General features: G+C 45.4%; 1 protein-coding gene across 1 annotated transcript in view; it reads right to left on the bottom strand.

Annotated features, from left to right (window-relative positions):
- Positions 1-10,897: 10,897 nt before the first annotated feature.
- Positions 10,898-19,743, bottom strand: part of DEPDC7 (DEP domain containing 7) — a 310,449-nt gene continuing 301,603 nt past the window's right edge. The window contains exon 9 of the mRNA XM_078680860.1: positions 10,898-11,227. Within this exon, the coding sequence (XP_078536986.1) occupies positions 11,013-11,227 (215 nt within the window). The 3' untranslated portion in view covers positions 10,898-11,012. The remainder of the gene's footprint in view (positions 11,228-19,743) is intronic.

The raw sequence follows: 19,743 nt of genomic DNA, 5'->3' as shown, positions 1-19,743 counted from the left end.
GCACTGTAAGAGTTATTGGATCTTCTCTTGCGAAAAAAATAACACTGGTTGGCAGAGTAGTGCTCTCACCACTACAGAATATACCTCTTAACAAGTCAACATCCACATATTAATGTGCTCAAATATAACATCCTTCTAAGTTACTAAGCCAAACGTACTTTCCCATTTACTTTAACTCTCCTGATAGTTGAGACAGAAAAGTCACCTGTAAAGATGTGTACCCCTACCCAGAGTGCCCAACTGTACTGTTGTCTGGATCCCTGATGCGGACTATATTGCCATAGGCAAAACCAGATCATGCATGTGCACCATGACATAGGCCTGTCTCAGATTGCGGTCTTGTTGGACCAGGAGGGACACCCAAAGCACTTTAAAAAAAATATATATCTTTAGTTGCATTTTGTCAAACAGACAGGTTACAATTGAATGAGAAAGTGGAAGAAAAGGGGGAGGAAGGGGAAAGAAGAGGTGAGGCTGGTAGGGGGGGCAAGAGCTTGGGTGAGATGGAGAACAATTAATTATTCAGTACTTGTCGAACCCTTTATTGTATTTGTAATGTCAGGATATTTGCAAACCGTGATCAACATTAATTCTATACAGCAGGTAATGGACCAAAGATTATATTCTTATTGCATTACATGCGGATTGGTAATCAAAAGGACCACACTTCTGTCCAGACGGATATAAGGAGAATATTCATCCGTCCTCAGCTGTACACAAAGGTCTGTTCCTGGTTATCCAATTCAGCATCAAAATTGCGACAAAATCAGATACAATATGTAAGTCTACAATCAAACATACAAAAAAATATACACAAAGAAAACTATGGTCATATCGTCACACCAGGTTCGGGATATGTAGAGGAAATGTGTCGCCATCTCAGTCGCCCCGCATTAGATAGATCACCCTGTCCTCCTGGTTATTGAAGGAATCAGTAGATGGGTCTACTTCTCCCTTACTTGGGTTTGTCCCAGGCGTTACCGCCCCCTCCACTTTAGTCCTCCGCTTCATGCGATCCAAGAGAGTCATGTTGCCGGGAGCCTGTGTCTGTTTCGTCCTCTAACCTATTGTGGAGGGCTATTCCTCGCTTCTCCATCTGTACGTGTCAAGTCTCCAGGTGAAGTGTCCCATAACGGTGCAATTGGGTATTTACGTAATACTATTTCCTCCCTGTGCAATGTCGTACTTTCTGCACATGCCCAAACCAGGAGTGAGTTTTTCTAGCTGGCGACTGTGGGAGGGTTGGCATGCTTCCATCTTTTGGTAACCAGCCGTTTAGCTACGATGAGGCCTAGGTCAATAAACCTGGGCTTGACCCTAGGTTTCTTTGGTCTGGGATTCACGGAGGGCGCTGTAGAGCAACTTTGAGAGAAGAACGAGACGAAGCCGGCGACTGCAGCCCCCGGCTTTGGACTGAGGCAATCCCCCTGCCGAAAAACATCCCTGGTAGGAACCTGTGCTGTGTCCCGGGTGCGGCTGGAACTGCGAGTGCACCCCCCCCCTAACACGGCAACAGCCGCGAGTGGTGTTCCGGCTGCGGCCGGAGTCGCGAGGCCCTTCTGGATGTGGCAACAGCTGCGAGTGGCGTTCCGGGTTCGGCCGGAGCCGCGAGAGCGTCCTGGATGCGGCAACAGCCGCGAGTGGCGTTCCGGGTGCAGCCGGAGCCGCGAGAGCCTCCTGAACGCAGCAACAGCCGCGAGTGGCGTTCCGGGTGCGGCCGGAGCCGCGAGAGCCTCCTGGACGCAGCAACAGATGCGAGTGGCGTTCCGGGTGTGGCCGGAGCCACGAGAGCCTCCTGGACGCGGCAACAGCCGCGAGTGGCATTCCGGGTGCGGCCGGAGCCGCGAGAGCCCCCCGGAGGCGGCAGTAGCCGTGAGTGGTGTGGCTGTGGCTTACAAAAGCAGTCAAGACTTCGGCTTCTGGAAAATCTTGTCAGCGCCTGTAAAGTCCATCGTCGAACCAGGGGTAGCCTGAGGTACTAAAATTACAAGAACCAACTAATGAATGACTGGTAACTAATGTTAGATGTGCATGAAAATTTCATAACCTCATAAGAAACGGAGCCAGGGAGCGGGAACTGGGTGCTAGTTTTGGTGTTGCATGAGCAGCACACCTGTGCACTGGCACTTTGGAGCTTTACCTCTCTGGCTGTGTCGAGTGGAATTTGGCAAGAGCATCTACTTCAATGCTGGATCTAAAGTAGTGGGCAGCAGGGGACAGCATATTAACCATACGGGCGGCCAAGATCTACCAGGTAACATATGGCCGGTGCAAATAGTACGGCTAAAATTACAATTAAAACAATACAAAGTGATTTACTACACTGTAATGGCCTATAAAAAACTAAGATCGAGAACCATCTTTATGAAGAGGATGGGAACGGAAGAGGCAATTAGAAAGAGTACGGGCAAGACGGTAAGAGCTGGAAAGTCTGTAGTAATTCCCGGGATTAAAAAGTATTTTGCAAAATTAAACCCAGATGAACAGGGACAAGTACAAAAAGATCAGACAGTGAAGGAGAAAAAAAAAGGGAATAAAGAGGTTGGAAAGGATGGAACACATCAAATTCAAAATCAAAGGACACCTGAAGTTCCTCAAAAAACGTATCTTGACCGAACTGGAGGAGTCAATTCCGACCTCTACTATATTAGGATCAATAATACTGGAATCATCCAAAATACAACAATCTCAAGAATATAACATTACCTGTCCAGATATCAACATCAAAGACTTAATATATCACACGGGACCGCAAAAGGAAACACAGAATATCCAGAACAGTACTCCACAAAAATCATCAGACCTAGAGGGATTCCTTGAAAAATCACCAGATCTCTTTAAAAGTATAGGTCTCTCTAACGATTACACCCCAATATTCAAATCCTTGTTCACACTGCAAAATATCCTGGAAGCAGTTCATTCATCATGGGAACATATTGGAAAATTCTGATCAAACACTGAATACCCAACTAGGAATAATAAAATTCCTAGTTGAGGAAAAAAAAAGGAAGAAAGAGCAAACAAAGTCAACCACAATAACAGGAGTTTGTGGTAAATGTCAAGGGGGAATATTCTTATAATTCAAAAGTTGAAACAATAAAAATGTCTCAAAAAAAAGAAACTGCAACCCAAACCGGAAAGAAACTAATTATGGAACCTAAGGGTAAACAGGATCCTAACCTGATATACTCTCTCAGAAACCTTTTCAAAGAGGAAACCAAATCAGTCTCTCCCCAACAGCCTATGGCTTACTATCCAATCTTCGCTAAAAGAAAATCCAACTCCACCTTGAACAGTCCTATAATATTTAATCTTAAACCAACTTTCGAGATTGAACTATCTAATGATGACACACAGGGCCTAAAAAGCGCTAATGACAAAAGAAATCAAAAGTTGATTAAATTGAAAAGGAGAAAGACGCAAAGAAGAATTAAGAAAAAAAAGGTCGTAAAATAAGATTTCAGAATTCCCCTCCTTTATTAGAAAAAGAGGAAAGTGCAGAAATGCCCCAGACCACGAAGATAAAGGAGCAGAAGTCACCGGCGAAAATCCAAAGAGACAACCTTGACCAACTGAGTAAATTAAATCCAAAGGCAACACATTTCCTACCAGCAGGACATGGTCCGACAAGACCGGCATTAAGAGAGATCCCAAAAGGAACTTTCTATACTCAGAAAAAGGATCCACAAACAGAGGAGACTAGGTCTAATTATCTGGAAATCACAGACTTGTTCCCTTCTGATGAAGCTCCACTTAACCGCGGACGAATTATTAGTCTGCTACGAAAGATTCAGCCGTTACAATCCTTAGCGCGAAACTAAATAAAACTAGTTATGTTTCCGGAAAAAACAAAAATGTCAACAGCGATTGTTGAATTTTGGTCTCCATTGATACCAGGAATTATACTGCAGGAGAGTAAGACTCTACACAAATATGGTTATGATCTGACCCCAGTATTAAAATACGAACCTCAAAAGATACATACAGCAGAAGTCTCTCTCAAAACGCAGCGATTGAAGCAATTTCTTAACACCATGAACAATCCCCTAGATCATGTTGCAGAAAATATATTTGTGTCCATAAAGAACGGCGATAGAGAAATTTGGAGTAAAAATACCCCCAGCATGGAAATAACAAAGAGAGATCATTCCTGGTCCTGGATTTCGGAAACTCTGAACAGTAATAAACAAATTAAGGATAACAAATTCTCTGTTTAGCACAGGCTTGACGATTTCCTCTTGGAACATAGCGGGGAAAACTAAAGAAAAAATGGTTGAAATAACAAAAAACTCTAGCAATAGTGGCTCTCCAAGAAACTTGGTCTACACAAAACTTCAATCATGAGAAATGTTTTGTATATGATATCCCTGCAGAGCAGGTCGATCGGAGACACGCGAAAGGTGGGATGGCAAACTTATTAAATGAAGATAACAAATGGGCCCAAGAAATAATTCCAACTAACTCAAAGAATCACCAATGCATCAAGATTAAGTGCGAGACAAACCCTCCAGAAACCTTAAAAGATCTATTAATTTAGAACATCTACATCCCCCCTGGAGTAAAAATGGATGTACTTACTATAGAAATCCTAAAGGACATCGAACAAACAATAGAAAATCATGATTATCCATCGCTTTTCATTATGGGTCATTATAATGGGAAAATATCTAATGAGGTACTATTAAAATGGGCAAATTGGCTCTCAGAAGAGGCCCTGGGAATCTCTATTCCACTTTTTCCTAAAGAAAATAAGGCGGATAAAAGAGGGAAGATCCTAATAGCATCACTACCCATCTTAAATGGAATAATACTAAATGGCAATGTAGAAGGAGACATCCCTGCCTCAAATACAAGACAAGGAAACAGTAATTCCTCACTACTGGACTACATGATCTGTAGCTACAATCTGTTTGGATCAGTTTTACAACTTAAAATTAATTTCGCTCATGGTAGTGACCATGCGATTCTACAGCTAAGTACAGAGTGGAAAACACAACTGTCCCAGCCAAATCAAATGATGTATAGCCATAGTACAGTCCTGGTAAACCCAGCCCAAAGACTGATTCATTGGAATTCAGCTACTCTCACCAAAATAATCTCCATAATTGACTCAATGCAACTCTTGCAAATAACGCATTCAGCAAATCCGATAGCTTTTTGATAACGATTTCAAAATTTGTTAACACAAAAATTACAGGAAAAGTTGATGCAACCAACAAAGAATCAAAACAAAAAACCAAAGTTAGTTACCAATACAAATCATCTAAATAAACTGATAAGAGCACAGTTTTTAGAAAAATTACCAGCTAGACAGCTATAAATCAACAAATTGAAAAGTCAACGCAGGAGAGAAAGAGGAAAAAAACGAGAATAACCCAAGACAAAAATTGGGTAGACCTGCAGATAGCAACGAAACAAAATAACCAACGTGCCTATTGGAATATAATCGCTAAAGAAATAGGTACGGAAAAAGCATTACAAGCTATCCTGGTGCCTCCATCAGAATGGGCACTGTATCTTGCCAATTTATATAAACTAAATACTAACGCAGAAGTGAGCCACCACTTTGCTAGGAACCCAGAAATAAAACCCATAGACAGTGGAGTTTCCAGTCCATTTTCTATTGAGCTACATATAAGAAAGGCGAGAACAGGCGCAAATTCCGATCAAGGTCCTCCAATGCAACCACAAAGAATGGAGTAAGATGTTATCCCCCCTTTTCAACTACATTTTCACTACTGGGGACATCCCCAAATCTTGTAAGGGGAGCATTATAATACCCATACATAAAAAGGTTACAAGGATGCATCCTGGCAATTATAGACAGATAGCCCTTTTGGACGCAACAGGAAAGATTATTACAGCAATAGTATCTGGACTAATTCCCCTATACCAGGCTGGATTTAGACCAAAGCATTCAGTCACCGACAATATCGCTGTTCTGCAAACCATCTTAGATAAATATGTTACAATAAAATCTCAGGTTGTATATGCTGCTTTTATCGACTTTTCCACCGCATTCGATAAGAGTGGACAGAGCAACACTCTGGAGAAAACTCAGTAAAATGGGTATCCCGGACAAACTATTACATATATTATCATCACTACATACAGATACTTGGTGCCAAGTTCAAATGGGGAGGGAAAAAGGTCTTACTAGTCCTATCCCAACCCCAAATGGTCTTAGGCAAGGATGTCTTCTCGCTCCTCTATTGTTTTCCCTCTATCTCAGCGACTTGCCTCAATGTTTTCAGCAGACATGCAACTTTCCACCAAAAATTGCTTCCCACAAAATACATACTTTACTGTATGCAGATGACGTTATTATTTTAGATCTAACCCCATTTGGTTTGCAAAGAAGCCTTCAGGCTCTCCACAATTACACAGAGGAAAATAACCTAATACCGAACATCTCGAAAACAAAAATAGTAGTTCTCTGGAAGAAAAAGGAGCACTAAATTCATCTGGTCCTAGGGGGAAAAACGGCGGAAGTGGTAAATGAATATACCTACTTAGGAAGAATCTTCACCAAGTCTTTACAAAATAGGCCCCATACCTTGAATTTGACCCGGAAATCTGATGTCCATGTGGGAGCACTTTCACGGTTATACGCTGCATCTGGACAAAGACATTTTTCTGCTATGCTTAAGGTATACAGTGCCAAGGTTCCACCAGTACTGTCATACACGCTTGAATACATACCAATAAGTCAATGGAGCTTTTTAGATTTAAAAGAAGGAAAGATCCTACGGAAACTAACGAAGTTGTCACAGGCGGTACCAGTGCAAGCTCTCCGCCTTGTTTTCATTAACCAGCTCCTATGCCAGAGGAATCGCCAATATCAGGTGGGCGTATAATCTCCATGCTGAAGAAGGAACGCTCAGATTCCTGCTAAAAATAGAAACATTTGAACGTGAATCATCGAAGCATGTATTTTCAAGAAATGTCCTACCTGCTTTCAAGCTCAGAAGTTAACATCAAGCTGTTACTATCTTGGACTCCTGCCCAGCTGAAACTTTTCTTAAAGCACCTTACTCCAAGACTAAGTTTTGACCTGGACTCAGGATTGTCTTAATATAAAAATATTACTGAAACTATAGAGTATAAGAAACCTCAACACTATATTAATTTTAACCTAAACCATGGGGTCAGGAGATCTATTGTTCTGCTCCGATTCGGAATACTTCCTGTAAAAACCATTACATTTAGGTGGTACTCGAAAGAAAATCTTGTTTGTAATCTGTGTAATGGTGGAGAGCAGGACTTGGAGCATTTATTGTTTACCTGCCCAAACGCGATAGTGGTAAAGGCAAGGAAAAGATTTTTACAACCAGTTTATTCCAAATGTAGAATCAACTCAGTACAGGAATTGATTATTTTATGTAAAGTTCCACCAAACGAATTTGTATGTTACAATTTTTACAAATTTTTAAAACCATTTTTAATTTTGTATTAGAATGAAACTTTTAAACAAAACTGTTTAAAATTGAATATTGTATATTTAATATTTGTGGTTCTCAGTGTAGAATCAAATCAAATACAATAAAACTTGAAACTTCTTTGGTCTGGAGTAAGAGCCCAACACGCACACCTCCAATGTTTATGGCAGTGCTCTTTCAGTACATGCTGCGAGCGCCACGTTAATGTCAGTCGAATATGTATGTAGGGAGGTACAGGACCAAAGCAGGTGTAGAAAATTTGCATTGACCTGTAGACAGAGGGGGCATGCAGATGTAGTCATATGAAAGTATTTTTTTAATTTATTTGGAGAAAGATATGCTCTATGTACAATATATGTCTGTTTAACCCGGAATCTGGAGTTCCGTGGTATACATGTATGGGTGGCTACTGTGTTCCATTCTCGGTCTGTCCATGGGTTACCCAATCATCTTCCCATTTTAAGCGGAGGGACGTCAGAGGTTGTGTGGTGTGAATGAGTAGCGTTTCCCCCAACCAGTGTAGGATGTGGGACCCTTTGCCCATGGCATGTACATATTGCAAGAGGAGGGGTGTCTCGGGTTCGGTGTGAATATCGCCCCATGCTGCAGTAAGTGATCGCATGATGGAGTTCTATAATAAGAATTCACCTGTTGGTAAGTTATAATCTTCTGCCAGATCGAAAGGTATAAGGGTGCCCTTAGGGTAAAGATCGCCCAGCATGTATAGGTCTACGGCATGCCAGCACACCAGCGCCCCATTGGTAATGCTCACCCTGCCCCTAGACATTCCCGGGAGAGGCAGCGACGGGGCATAAGGGACTGTATTCCTAGTGAGGTACAGGCTCCTCCTGTAGCAACAATGTGCCAGGGTAAGGCAAGTCTGTGATGGGCGTAGAGGCAGAGCGGTGGACCAAATCGCTACCTTCTTAGTGGTGGAAGGCTACCGCCTTCACCAGGCGCTAAGGAGCATAAGTGCGGTGGTGGTAGCATACTGTATAGCAATCTGTAGTAGTGAACAAGACCTTTTAACCCTGTATAACTTGAGTGAGGCCTACAGTGTCACTCGCTTTTTTAAAGGTTCCACTGCTGTGTGCCTAACTCACCCAGAGTCTAAATCAGGGAGCTGTGGAGTGTTGTATAGAGTAGGGCTGGTGACTGTGTGGTTGTATATGTACCTGGGAAGGGTACAGTAGAGGTGTACTGGGTGGTACATGTGGGATTAGTTCATGGGTTTATGAATGCCTGTGAGCAATACATGATTTCGCTCACCTGGAACTTGTGCTACAGTGTTACGAGGGCATTAAAGTAGAACTGTAAAGGTAAGCTGTCATTGACTAATCTCATTTGCCAAACTCCTGGAGAAAAAGATGCACTTGTCAAATGTCTATCGATCAGGTGGGGTCATGGTAAAAGCATAAAGATTTACCTAACTGGTGGAAGCCTGCACAACCAAGCTCTCGTGTTTTGGGTGTTGTGTAAGAAAGTAAGGGTTGCATGATGCCAGTCGATTGCACAGAAGGACCGGCCTATTGACTGGTGGTCCTGAATACCGTTGTACCCAAGAGGATATCTGTGAGAGCTTCTGCAAATGGTAAGAGGTACTGTAGGTGTTTGACCAGCTTGGAGAACATCTGTAAGATCATTAGTGTTCACTTCCATAGTAGGTCAAGTACTTCTGCCGCTCACCACATTACAGCAAATTAGGAGTTTTCTTTATTGCCAGTGCCCAGAGAAGAAATGAGGCCAGTGTCTAGAGAACTACCCATGACGTGGTCATCTTGTGGATCTTCATGCCAATTTTCCTCATCATACTGAGGAACAAAATCCTCCCCTTCATTGTCATTGTCTAAATCTGTGCTAAAAAGGGGTGGAGAGTCTGAGCCCTACCACGTAATAAAGACTAGGTATCAAAATCGGAGTTGCGGACTGGCTGCACTCTGGTGTGATCAAGATGCGGCCTCAGCACAGGTTGGGGTGGATGCTGCTTGGAGAGCACAAATGAGTGTGTAGTATACACCGGTGTCCATATGAAAGGAATCAGCACAGCGTGTGGTGCCAGAACGGAAGTTGGCACTGAACCGATCGGTATTTTGTGAGGCACAGACTGCAGAGGGCAGACCCGCCAGCAGAAGTCAGGCTGGAGGCTCCAGCAGATCCTTGGGGCCCAAAGGGATGCAAGAGGGAACCGGGAAAGTTCCAAAAATCATGCCTGCCCTAAAGGCCTCCACTTGTTGCATGGTCAAAGAAATTCAGTGCAATGGGCTATGCTCCAGACTGGCTCCAATGGAGATTAGGAGCAAGACCTGGTGACACATGAATGCCCTCACACCCTCTCTGAAGTTTGAGAGTGGCAGGAAGGGGCAGATTCCCACTTATATTTCTCATGCTTTTTCCTGGACTCACCCAAGGACTTTGACCGTGAAGATTATTCGCCATGGGAACTGGACCTTCCTTCTGACCTGGAGTCTTCAGATGTTTGGAGACAAAGCTTCACCTTGCAGTCCCATAGGGCCTTCTGATTCATCTGGGAGAGGTAGTCAGACGCTGGAATCATGAGGTCCCGTCAGTCACTGCTTTACTTCCATGCAAAACTTAAACTCGTCTTAAGATGACCTTTTTAACCTTGCACACTGGAATTTTTAATTTTTTTAAAGACTTGGAAAAAACTAAGGAGCAGCACTGGATCCACATCTGACCGAGGGGAAAGAAATAAAGTGAGATCAGCATAGACGAGTGGCACCTACATAGAGCTTTGCTCGTCATTTCCAGAGCAGGGCTAAGTTGGTACAGAGTCGCATAATGACACTGATCAACATGCAGGAGTACAGCTTTGAAGTTTTTAAATCCTGTCTTAAGCCTGGGGAATATTCACAAGATGGGGAATCTGAAGTTAGAAGTATCTATCAGAAAGTTGTTTTAGTGGTTTAACCAACTTAGAAAGCTGTGTCGCTGAAGGCAAGTGGTAGATACCCTACTACCAATTGTCCAGAGTAGGATCAGTAAAATGTTGAAACATCTTGCATTGACTTTGTTCCAGGCGATTCTTCAGTATGGGGTGGGCAAACAGCATTTTAGACTTCTATGAAGAGAGAATTGGCTAAGGTGTCTACATAGCTAATATTTTCTAGTTTACTTTATTAATTGGGCCAGAACAAATGAATGATTGTGCCTTGATTTTTAGAAACATCTTCATTAACGTCTACCAAGAGGTCCAATTGAATTACTGCATACCTGTGTGCTTAGGTTCTGCTACAACTGCTTTGGTCAACCGGGGTGCTTGGAAAACTAGAAAATTCACACTTTACAAGCACTTCGATTCGTTGCACGTTCTTTCGAGAGGGGACAATGGAGATTAGGAAATCAAACAGCCATAGGATAACCTTGGTTGAATAACACTGCCATATAAAAAAATAGCACCGACACCGTGAAGTGCTCATCAGCAAGAAAAATAAAATCCGTCACTAAACCAAAAGAGACCATATATTTTATTAATTTTAATGCATAAACCAAAAAGTATCAAATATATTATCTATACAATTTTACAAACTTTACATTTTTTGTTCAACATCTCACTCAAGTGTAAACAGTAGTTGCCTTGTCACCAAAATACTGAATGTATATATCTGGGTGACTCTTATAAAACTGTCCCAGTAACCGCCTTTTTTCTTTTGAGGAAAGTCTTGTGTTTTCATAAATAGTTTTTAGCAATGTCCAAAGTTCCGTTTTTGTGGCAGTCTGTGCAGTGTTGTCATACTCTCTGCTATCCATCCTTTGACAGAAAGTGTACCCTTGGGAAAGAAAAGGTTTGAAAAACATTGTTATAATGTTGGTGCCAACACTAGGCGAATTACCGTCGTACAGTATTACACTAAATAATAAACTACAGAAGCAAGACCCATGTAACAAAAACCGAAGGCAGTACAAAGAATGCAAATATTGCTAAACATACAGGTGTAGTTTAATAACCCAACGCAAGTTACAAGTCCACTAACTTCCCCAGCAACCCATATTTGCAGAATGCAGCCTTACTGATTTTCGGGGTCCCGAGGAAGACATGTTGGGGCCCCTGTACAGAACAAATTTGGATTTTCTTAACTTTACTGCTAATTCAAGCCGACATTTTCATTTTAAAACATTTTATTTCCTTTGATTCATTACATAGTCATACCTTCATAACTTGGTACATTACGGTGCTTTTAATTCGCATTATACTACATTTTCTTTATACAGTCTTCATCTCTGAGTACTCAAATCTATTTATTGCATGTATCTTCTGATTCAGCTGTTCATGTTTGAAACCCTCCCCCAAACTCCCCCTTGCAGGCATTATCGAGACCACCTTTCCGCTAGTTGTCGCTTTTCTTGATACTAGTTGATCAGTTGTGTAGCATTTGTGTTTTTTCCTCCCTTTATCCTGCCCTACTCTGCCTGCCTCGATATATGTTTGGGTTCGTCTCCCCGGGTTCCAGCTCTGTGTCTGCCTCTGGGCCCTGTCTTGGGGGGGCTCCCCAATCTAGAATTCGCCATTGGTGTGGTAGCGCCAGATTCCTGGTCATTGCGTTTAATCTCTTCCACCAGTGATTCCCATGCCTGGGCCCTTTTCATTTTGCCTAGGCCACGTTGCGCGTTTCTCATTAAGACTCTGCTCTTGCAGCCCGCCCAATTCTCCAGCTCCCGCTACCATCTAGGGATGCTAGGGCCATTAGGTGCTTTCCACCTACTGGTGATTTCCCAAAATAAAGGCCAGGCCCTGAAACTTGACAGTAACTTTGGTATTGGCTGTGTGCAGGAACAGGTTGAGCAGGCAATGTGCTGTGTGCATGGCACTACCCTGTCAGTTATTTGGGCCGTTTCTGTTGTCACATTCTGCCAGTAGTGCGCTAGGGCACAGCAACTCCACATGTGGATGAAATTCGCTCCCACTTCCCTACACCGCCGACATTCTGCATCGCCCCTATGAAAGTAACGATTTATTAGTTCCAGAGTAATGTATGCTCGATGCAGTGTGTAAAAGCTAATCAGCCCATTTGCAGTAGGTTTTCCCAGTCCTTTTCCTCAAGGGGCCGTCCTAGGTCTTCCACCCAGTGGTTTCTCAACCCCTCCAGCAGCTTAGCAGAATCTCTCACTATCGTTCTATACAGACATGTGACTGCCTTTATGATGCCCCCAGCTATATCAATGTTCTCGCATGTGGCGTGTCATGGTGGCTCAAGGGTGCCCATCTTCCAGTGTCGCCGCACCGCCCCCCACACTGCCCTGTGAAGCAGAAACTAGCCTTGTGGGATGCCCCAGTCAGTACTGAATTCCTCAAACAGGAGCAGTTCTCTGCCTTTATACAGGTCCCCTACTTTCGTTGCCCATGCATGTACCCAGTCAACTAGTCCTCCCCATTGTCCCGCATGTGGCCATGCCCTAACCACTATTAGTGGTATTTCCGGTGAGTATGGGTGTCTCGTCTGGATCCTCTTGAGGCATCTAATCCAGCACCATTGTATCACTCTATGCTCATCGGTGTGTATGTCCTGTGGCTTTGCGGTTCTCATTAGGGTGCGGAGTAATTCATCTCTCTCCAGGGTGAAAGGATGCACCCCCTTATCTGGTGTTATCCTCCCTGCCATCCATTGAGTGAATCTATGCAGCTGCCCTGCCAGGTAATATGCCTCAAACTCCGGGGCTACTAGCCCTCCCTCCGCCGAAGGCCGCTTTAACGTGGCCAGGGCCACTAGTCGACGTCCAATCCCCCATATGAATGGGGAGAGGCACGAGTCCAGCTCCCAGAACCATGCCCCGCGGATCCACACGGGCGGCGTGGGGAAGGACCACCATTTTTAACAAGGAAATACTTCCCGCTACCATTTTTTACAAGGAAATCCTTCCCACTACCACGATAGGGAGTTTCCCCCAGAATCCCATGCTGTCTTTTATGGCCCTCAGTGCACCCTCCCCGCTCCCCCCCTCTAAATCTCCTTCCTGTACATCCTGGGGCTAGTGGAAGATCTTCACCCCCAAGTATCGAAAGCATCGGGGCTCCCACCTCAAGCCCCCCAACCACTCTTCCAGCCGGCATTTATGCTAAGCAATACTGAAAAATATGTTAAAATGCAACAGGGTCACAAAAAAACTGTTGAAATATGGCTGGACCGAGACTCCAAAAATGCTTAAGATGACCCTTGGGAGAGAGGGTAGTCAGGGGTACATGTAGGCAGAGAGTGAGAGGGCTTTAGAGAGAAACAGTATAGACAGAAGTTTCATAACAAGAGAGCTTACTTCCCCCAGGAGGGCCTTTGTAAGGCGAGGGCCCTGGGCAATTGCCAACATGGTCCGTGCCTTAAATTGTCTGACAGGATCTCTGCTACATGTTCACTACTCGTTCAATTGCCCTTACAAGTACCCAAGCAGTTTGGTGCCTTTGGCAAAATCTCACAATTAACTATGCACAAAGAAAATTGAGAATGTAAAGCTGGGGACCTGCGGCGGAAAAAGGAAACTAACTGTACGCAATACAATGAAAACCTAGGGACCACACAGTTTAGAAGGCGTCCTGCAGTGTTAAAACACGAATGGGCTGAAGGACAAGGTTCTAGAACGGCGAGTCACCCAGGGTGGATAAGTGGGTTAATGACGTAAATTAGGAGGCCACGAAGCTAAGCACGGAGGCTGAATGTGTGTGTTAATTATTAAAGAGTTGAAGCGTTCACAAGACCATGTGGTGGGATGGTATGCATGTGTGTGGATAAGTGTTGCTTGCCTTGAATAATCCGGCCGCCATTCAACTAATTCAGACTCAGTTTCTATATGTTTTAGCAATAAAAGGTGTATTATAGAATACAATAAAAGGGTGTGCACCTTTTTATTTAGGCTTCCAACCCAACATGCAAAGTACCCCTTCACCCCACCTGGGAAGGGTATGCTGTCCCGAGGAGTTATGAACACAGCTAATAATTTGTTCTGAACTTGTTTCGTGACCCTTTTCTAGCTGGTCAAACCTTGTTCTGTTGATTTTTAGGTCAAGCCCGCATGAACGTGCGCTAGAGCATGCGTTCTCACTTGCAAGACTAATTGTTTACAATAAAGGGCTTTGAGTCCACTTATTCCTTACCAATAATTGGTTTCAGTGACTATCTTCTTTGGTGCCTCCTTCATTGGCTAGTGTTGGCTTGGAGTCACTACCTATTTCTTCTTCGGCGCACGAATCAAGCACATTGATTTCTCTAAATTAATGTTCATCTGCTGGTGGCGCTGTGATTAAGATACTTTTTTATTTTTAACTTTTGCCTGTGTTGCTTTTTTCCTCTACCACCCACCCCTTCTTTGTGTTGCTTCTTTCTCCTCCCACCCACCACTTCTATGTTGATGCCCCCGTACCCCAAATTTCTCCCACCAAACTTGCTCGCCCATGCCCCCCTCCTCCTCTCCCCAGTCTCTGCTTGTTATGGTCTGGCTTGGCAGTGCAGCTACCGCCAGACAATTATGTGAGCAGCACTATAAAGGGGCTATGGTCCTGCCCACATGATGGGACCCAGGAGTACGCTTGACTTTGGCAGAAGTTGTGCTTCCAAAAAAAGTGCTTGGCCTACTACAGCTAGGCTCATTTTATTTATCCAGCTGCCCGAGGTTGAGCATTCAGGGGTGCAGACATGACATTGAAATGATATTAAAGTCTCTTGGATAACTAGATAATTTATGGTATTTTTCTCTGACGGCAGCACAGATGGGAGGAGGGCAGTCATTCACCTACATTGGTTTTTTCGGTCTGGTTCATAAGCCAGACCTAATGGCATTGCCAATGCTCGTCTTAACAGAATGTGTGATGCAGTGCCAAGGATAGCTGTGTTGATGAGAGGCTGCCAAGAGGTCGTCTCTACCGGAGCATCAGGGAGAGGCAGGCTGTTTGCCCACAAACGACTCTGCAGAAGTGAGGCCATGGTGTGTAATGCTGTACTGATTTATGAACCAGGAGGAAGTGAGCAGAGCTGAGAGACTGGAGCCATCTACCTCCAGCCTACTAAGTGTCTCTGATCTCATGAAGAGATTATCCTGAGCCATACTTGCTGCTTTGAGTGAGATGGTCACAGACGATCTAATTTACATCCCAATTATTGCAAACTGATCTCTTTAAATCAACTTCCTTAACCGTCCTGTCAAAGCTGCGTGTTAAATACCGCAATCCCAATACTGCAAACTCAATGCGAGAGAAAGAAACAAGCTAACCTCTGGTTTCTTTGTCAAACAATGAGCCCTCTCACAGCCCAACAAACTCGCATGCCCACTTGTACAGCATTTCTAAGTCTACCGAGGATGAGACCTTCTCCCATGTGCCAGTTTTGTATCCAGTTAGTTCTGATTCTCATGTACTTTATTTACCTTGCTCTGTCATTCAGTTGTGTACAGGGTTAAAAGTGCTTTGAAGTGTGTGTGCTATGGAAGTGGAGCTTATTTTTGGGTCTGATGAGAAGAGTCTGCTTTATGAAACAGGAAGGTGGGCACAGAGGTACGTGGGGACAGTATACACCGTACACATCATGTCCCAGCTTAGACTTAACTGCTCCCGTTACGGCACGATCTACTGGTTTGTGTCAATTTTTCTGACACTTTTAGTCTGCATTTTTAGCAACCTTTTAGGCGTACCATCTCCTTCCAGCCTACAGATTGAGGAGCAGCTATTCCAGTGAGTGATATAATATTTTCCTCGTAATCACCGCATTTGTCAAATCCACTTTAAAAGTGCCGAACCAAGCCCAGATTTCCTCCTCCGTTCTCACGGTCTGTGTTACTGCTGCTTCTTTCTTCGTGTCCGTTTTGCCTCTTCCATTTCTCCATCCTCAATTCTGTTATTTACGTTGCGACCCTCCTTCCTCATATGAAAAACTTAAAAAGTACTATAACTAAACCAGTCCTGTCTGCATCACAGCGCTTTTTTAAACTAACTTTTAGCCATGCTTCCCTAGAACATGGCTAAAATAAAAAGCATTTGCAGTGCAATAGGTCTCGCATTAATTAAGTTTGAGCTATTTATTTTGTAGCAATGGTGCATGCTGCGCTTTAAATGAATATGTTTAAAAGTAAAGTGCGCCATACTGCTATTGTTACAATAGTTAATTGGGGATGCGTTAACAATTGATGTGTGCACTGATGGCTGGTGGTGTGTGTGCCTGTAGGAATGGTGCACTGCCGGCTAGTGGTGTGTGTGCCTGGTGGAAGCGTGCACTGATGGCTGGTGGTGTGTGCTTGGTGAAAGCGTGCACTGACGGCTGGTGGTGTGTGTGTGTGTGTGTGTGTGTGCTTGGTGAAAGCGTGCACTGACGGCTGGTGGTGTGTGTGTGCTTAGTGGGAGCGTGCAATGACGGCTGGTGGTGTGTGCTTGGTGGGAGCGTGCACTGACGGCTGGTGGTGTGTGCTTGGTGGGAGCGTGCACTGACGGCTGGTGGTGTATGTGTGCCTGGTGAAAGCGTGTGCCTGGTGAAAGCGTGCACTGACGGCTGGTGGTGTGTGTGTGTGCTTGGTGGGAGCGTGCACTGACGGCTGGTGGTGTGTGTGTGTGCTTGGTGGGAGTGTGCACTGACGGCTGGTGGTGTGTGTGTGTGTGCTTGGTGGGAGCGAGCACTGACGGCTGGTGGTGTGTGTGCCTGGTGAAAGCGTGTGCTGGTGGTGTGTGTCTGATGAATGCGTGCACTGACGGCTGGTGCGGTGTGTGTGCTTGGTGAAAGCGTGCACTGACGGCTGGTGATGTGTGCTTGGTGAAAGCGTGCACTGACGGCTGGTGGTGTGTGTGTGTGTGTGTGCTTGGTGAAAGCGTGCACTGACGGCTGGTGGTGTGTGTGTGCTTAGTGGGAGCGTGCACTGACGGCTGGTGGTGTGTGCTTGGTGGGAGCGTGAACTGACGGCTGGTGGTGTGTGCTTGGTGGGAGCGTGCACTGACGGCTGGTGGTGTGTGTGTGCCTGGTGAAAGCGTGTGCCTGGTGAAAGCGTGTGCTTGGTGAAAGCGTGCACTGACGGCTGGTGGTGTGTGTGTGTGCTTGGTGGGAGCGTGCACTGACGGCTGGTGGTGTGTGTGTGTGTGCGCGCGCTTGGTGGGAGTGTGCACTGACGGCTGGTGGTGTGTGTGTGTGTGTGCTTGGTGGGAGCGAGCACTGACGGCTGGTGGTGTGTGTGTGCCTGGTGAAAGCGTGTGCTTGGTGAAAGCGTGCACTGACGGCTGGTGGTGTGTGTGTGCCTGGTGAAAGCGTGCACTGACAGCTGGTGGTGTGTGTGTGTGCCTGGTGGGAGCATGCACTAACGGCTGGTGGCGTTTGTGCCCGGTGAAAGGGTGCACTGACGGCTGGTGGTGTTTGTGCCCGGTAAAAGCGTGCATTGACGGCTGGTGGTGTTTGTGCCCGGTGAAAGCGTGCACTGACGGCTGGTGGTGTTTGTGCCCGGTTAAAGCATGCACTGATGACTGATGGTGTCTGTGCTTGGTGAAAGTGTGCACGGATGGTTGGTTCTGTGTGTGCGTGTGGTGTGCGTTTGTGTGTGTGAGTATTATTTATTTATTTATTTGACTTATAAAGCGCACTAATCACCTTGCAGGCATCCTGGCGCTGGTGGCTCAGAAGGGCGGGAGAGTGTCAGGCGGGACAAGACGGAGTGAACAAGTTAGTTATTTGGGAAACAACCAGGTTTTGATCTTTCCTAAAGGGGAGAAGCTCCCTGGTTTGCCTTATCTCGCACGGGAGCAGATTCCAAAGTTTGGCCGCGGCCACCTCGAAGGATCTGCCCACTGATCTAACCTTTCTAAATCTAGGCACCCTCACCAGCCTAGCCACTGAAGAACGGAGCAGTCTGGTTGGTGTATACCAAGCGAATTTCGATTGCAGGGGAAGAGGGCCTGTTCAATGGAGGAGCTTGAAAACGAGACAAAGGGCCTTGAATCGTATCCTCTGTCTCAGAGGGAGCCAATGCAGTTTTGCCAGGGCAGCTTGCCCATGTGCTCTCCTAGGAAGCCCCAGGACCAACCTAGCGGCCGCTGATTGCATTCTTTGGAGTCTATCCAACAAAAAGCCAGGAGACTCCAGCAGTAGGGCATTACAATAGTCCAACCTACTAAGGATTGTACACCTTGCCACTTGCGCACGTGCCTGGAATGGTAGACGTGGGAAGATCTTCCGCAAAGACCGCAGAATAGAAAAACAGCAGGCGGTCGTTTTTTTTACACGAGTCTCCATGCTAAGCTTCTGATCAAGCATAACCCCTAAGTTACGGACTGATTCCACTGGCTGCACTTTAGTCGCTGTCTCAGGAGGCCAAAAATTCTCCGGAAACGGGACGGGAGATCTTATTCCCGGCGCTAAAAAGCACCTCCGTCTTCCCCGCGTTAAACTGAAGAGAATTGTTTGTTAGCCACCGTGACGTATCCCGCAGGCAGTTGTAGAATACCCCCACAGGTGTCGATTCCTCTCCTTCAAAGAAGAGGATCATCTGCGTATTGTCAGCGTAATTTATTATCTTGATTTTATAGGCTTTAATGAGTGATACCAGAGGTCTTAGATATAGGTTAAAAAGGATGGGGCTGATAGCTGATCCCTGTGGCACCCTGTGTGGGACATGAGAACGCTGATTGAAAGGGGGGCAGGGACACAGTCTGCCGTCTCTCCCGCAAAAATGACCGAAGCCACATCAGAGCGCTAGCTCTCACCCCAGCATCACTTAAACGGCCCAGTAGGATCTCGTGGTTAACCGTATCAAAGGCAGCAGACATGTCAAGCAGAATCAGAAACGCTGTCCCCTGTCTGCACGCCTTTGAAGCTCATCCACGGCGGTGACCAAGGCCGTTTCGCCCCCATGAGCCGGGCGGAAGCCAAATTGATCGTCCTCTAATAAGTGATGCTGTCCCAGATGTTTGGAGATGGTTACACGGACCAAACGCTCGACAATTTTGGCCAGAAAGGGCAGCAGGGAAATGGGTCTGTAGTTTTTGGAACATTCCGGGTCCAGAGAAGGCTTTTTCAACAGGAGATATCACAGCCTGCTTCCACTGGGCTGGGACAGTACCCGTGGCAAGAGATTGGTTACAGATCAGGCGGAGAGTAGGAAATCATTCCTCCTCATACTCCTTCCAGATCTTGTGTGGCACGGGGTCCAAAAAAGAACCGGAAGTGGGAACTCTAGTAAAGGTTCACCCAGCGACCAAGCTGGATCGTTAATCCTATCTACCGGAAACCCATGTCCGGTGGACAACCGGTCTCCGGAGAATCCTCCAAATCCTCAATAATTAGCTCGATTTTCTCCTTGAAGAATTTGGCAAGATTCTCACAAAGTTCCTGAGACG

The sequence above is a fragment of the Lissotriton helveticus genome, chromosome 3_1 (assembly GCF_964261635.1).
Source record: "Lissotriton helveticus chromosome 3_1, aLisHel1.1, whole genome shotgun sequence".
NCBI classification, from domain to species: Eukaryota; Metazoa; Chordata; class Amphibia; order Caudata; family Salamandridae; genus Lissotriton; species Lissotriton helveticus.
The sequence above is the reverse complement of the archived record's forward strand: the minus strand, read 5'-3'. Positions and strand labels throughout refer to the sequence as shown.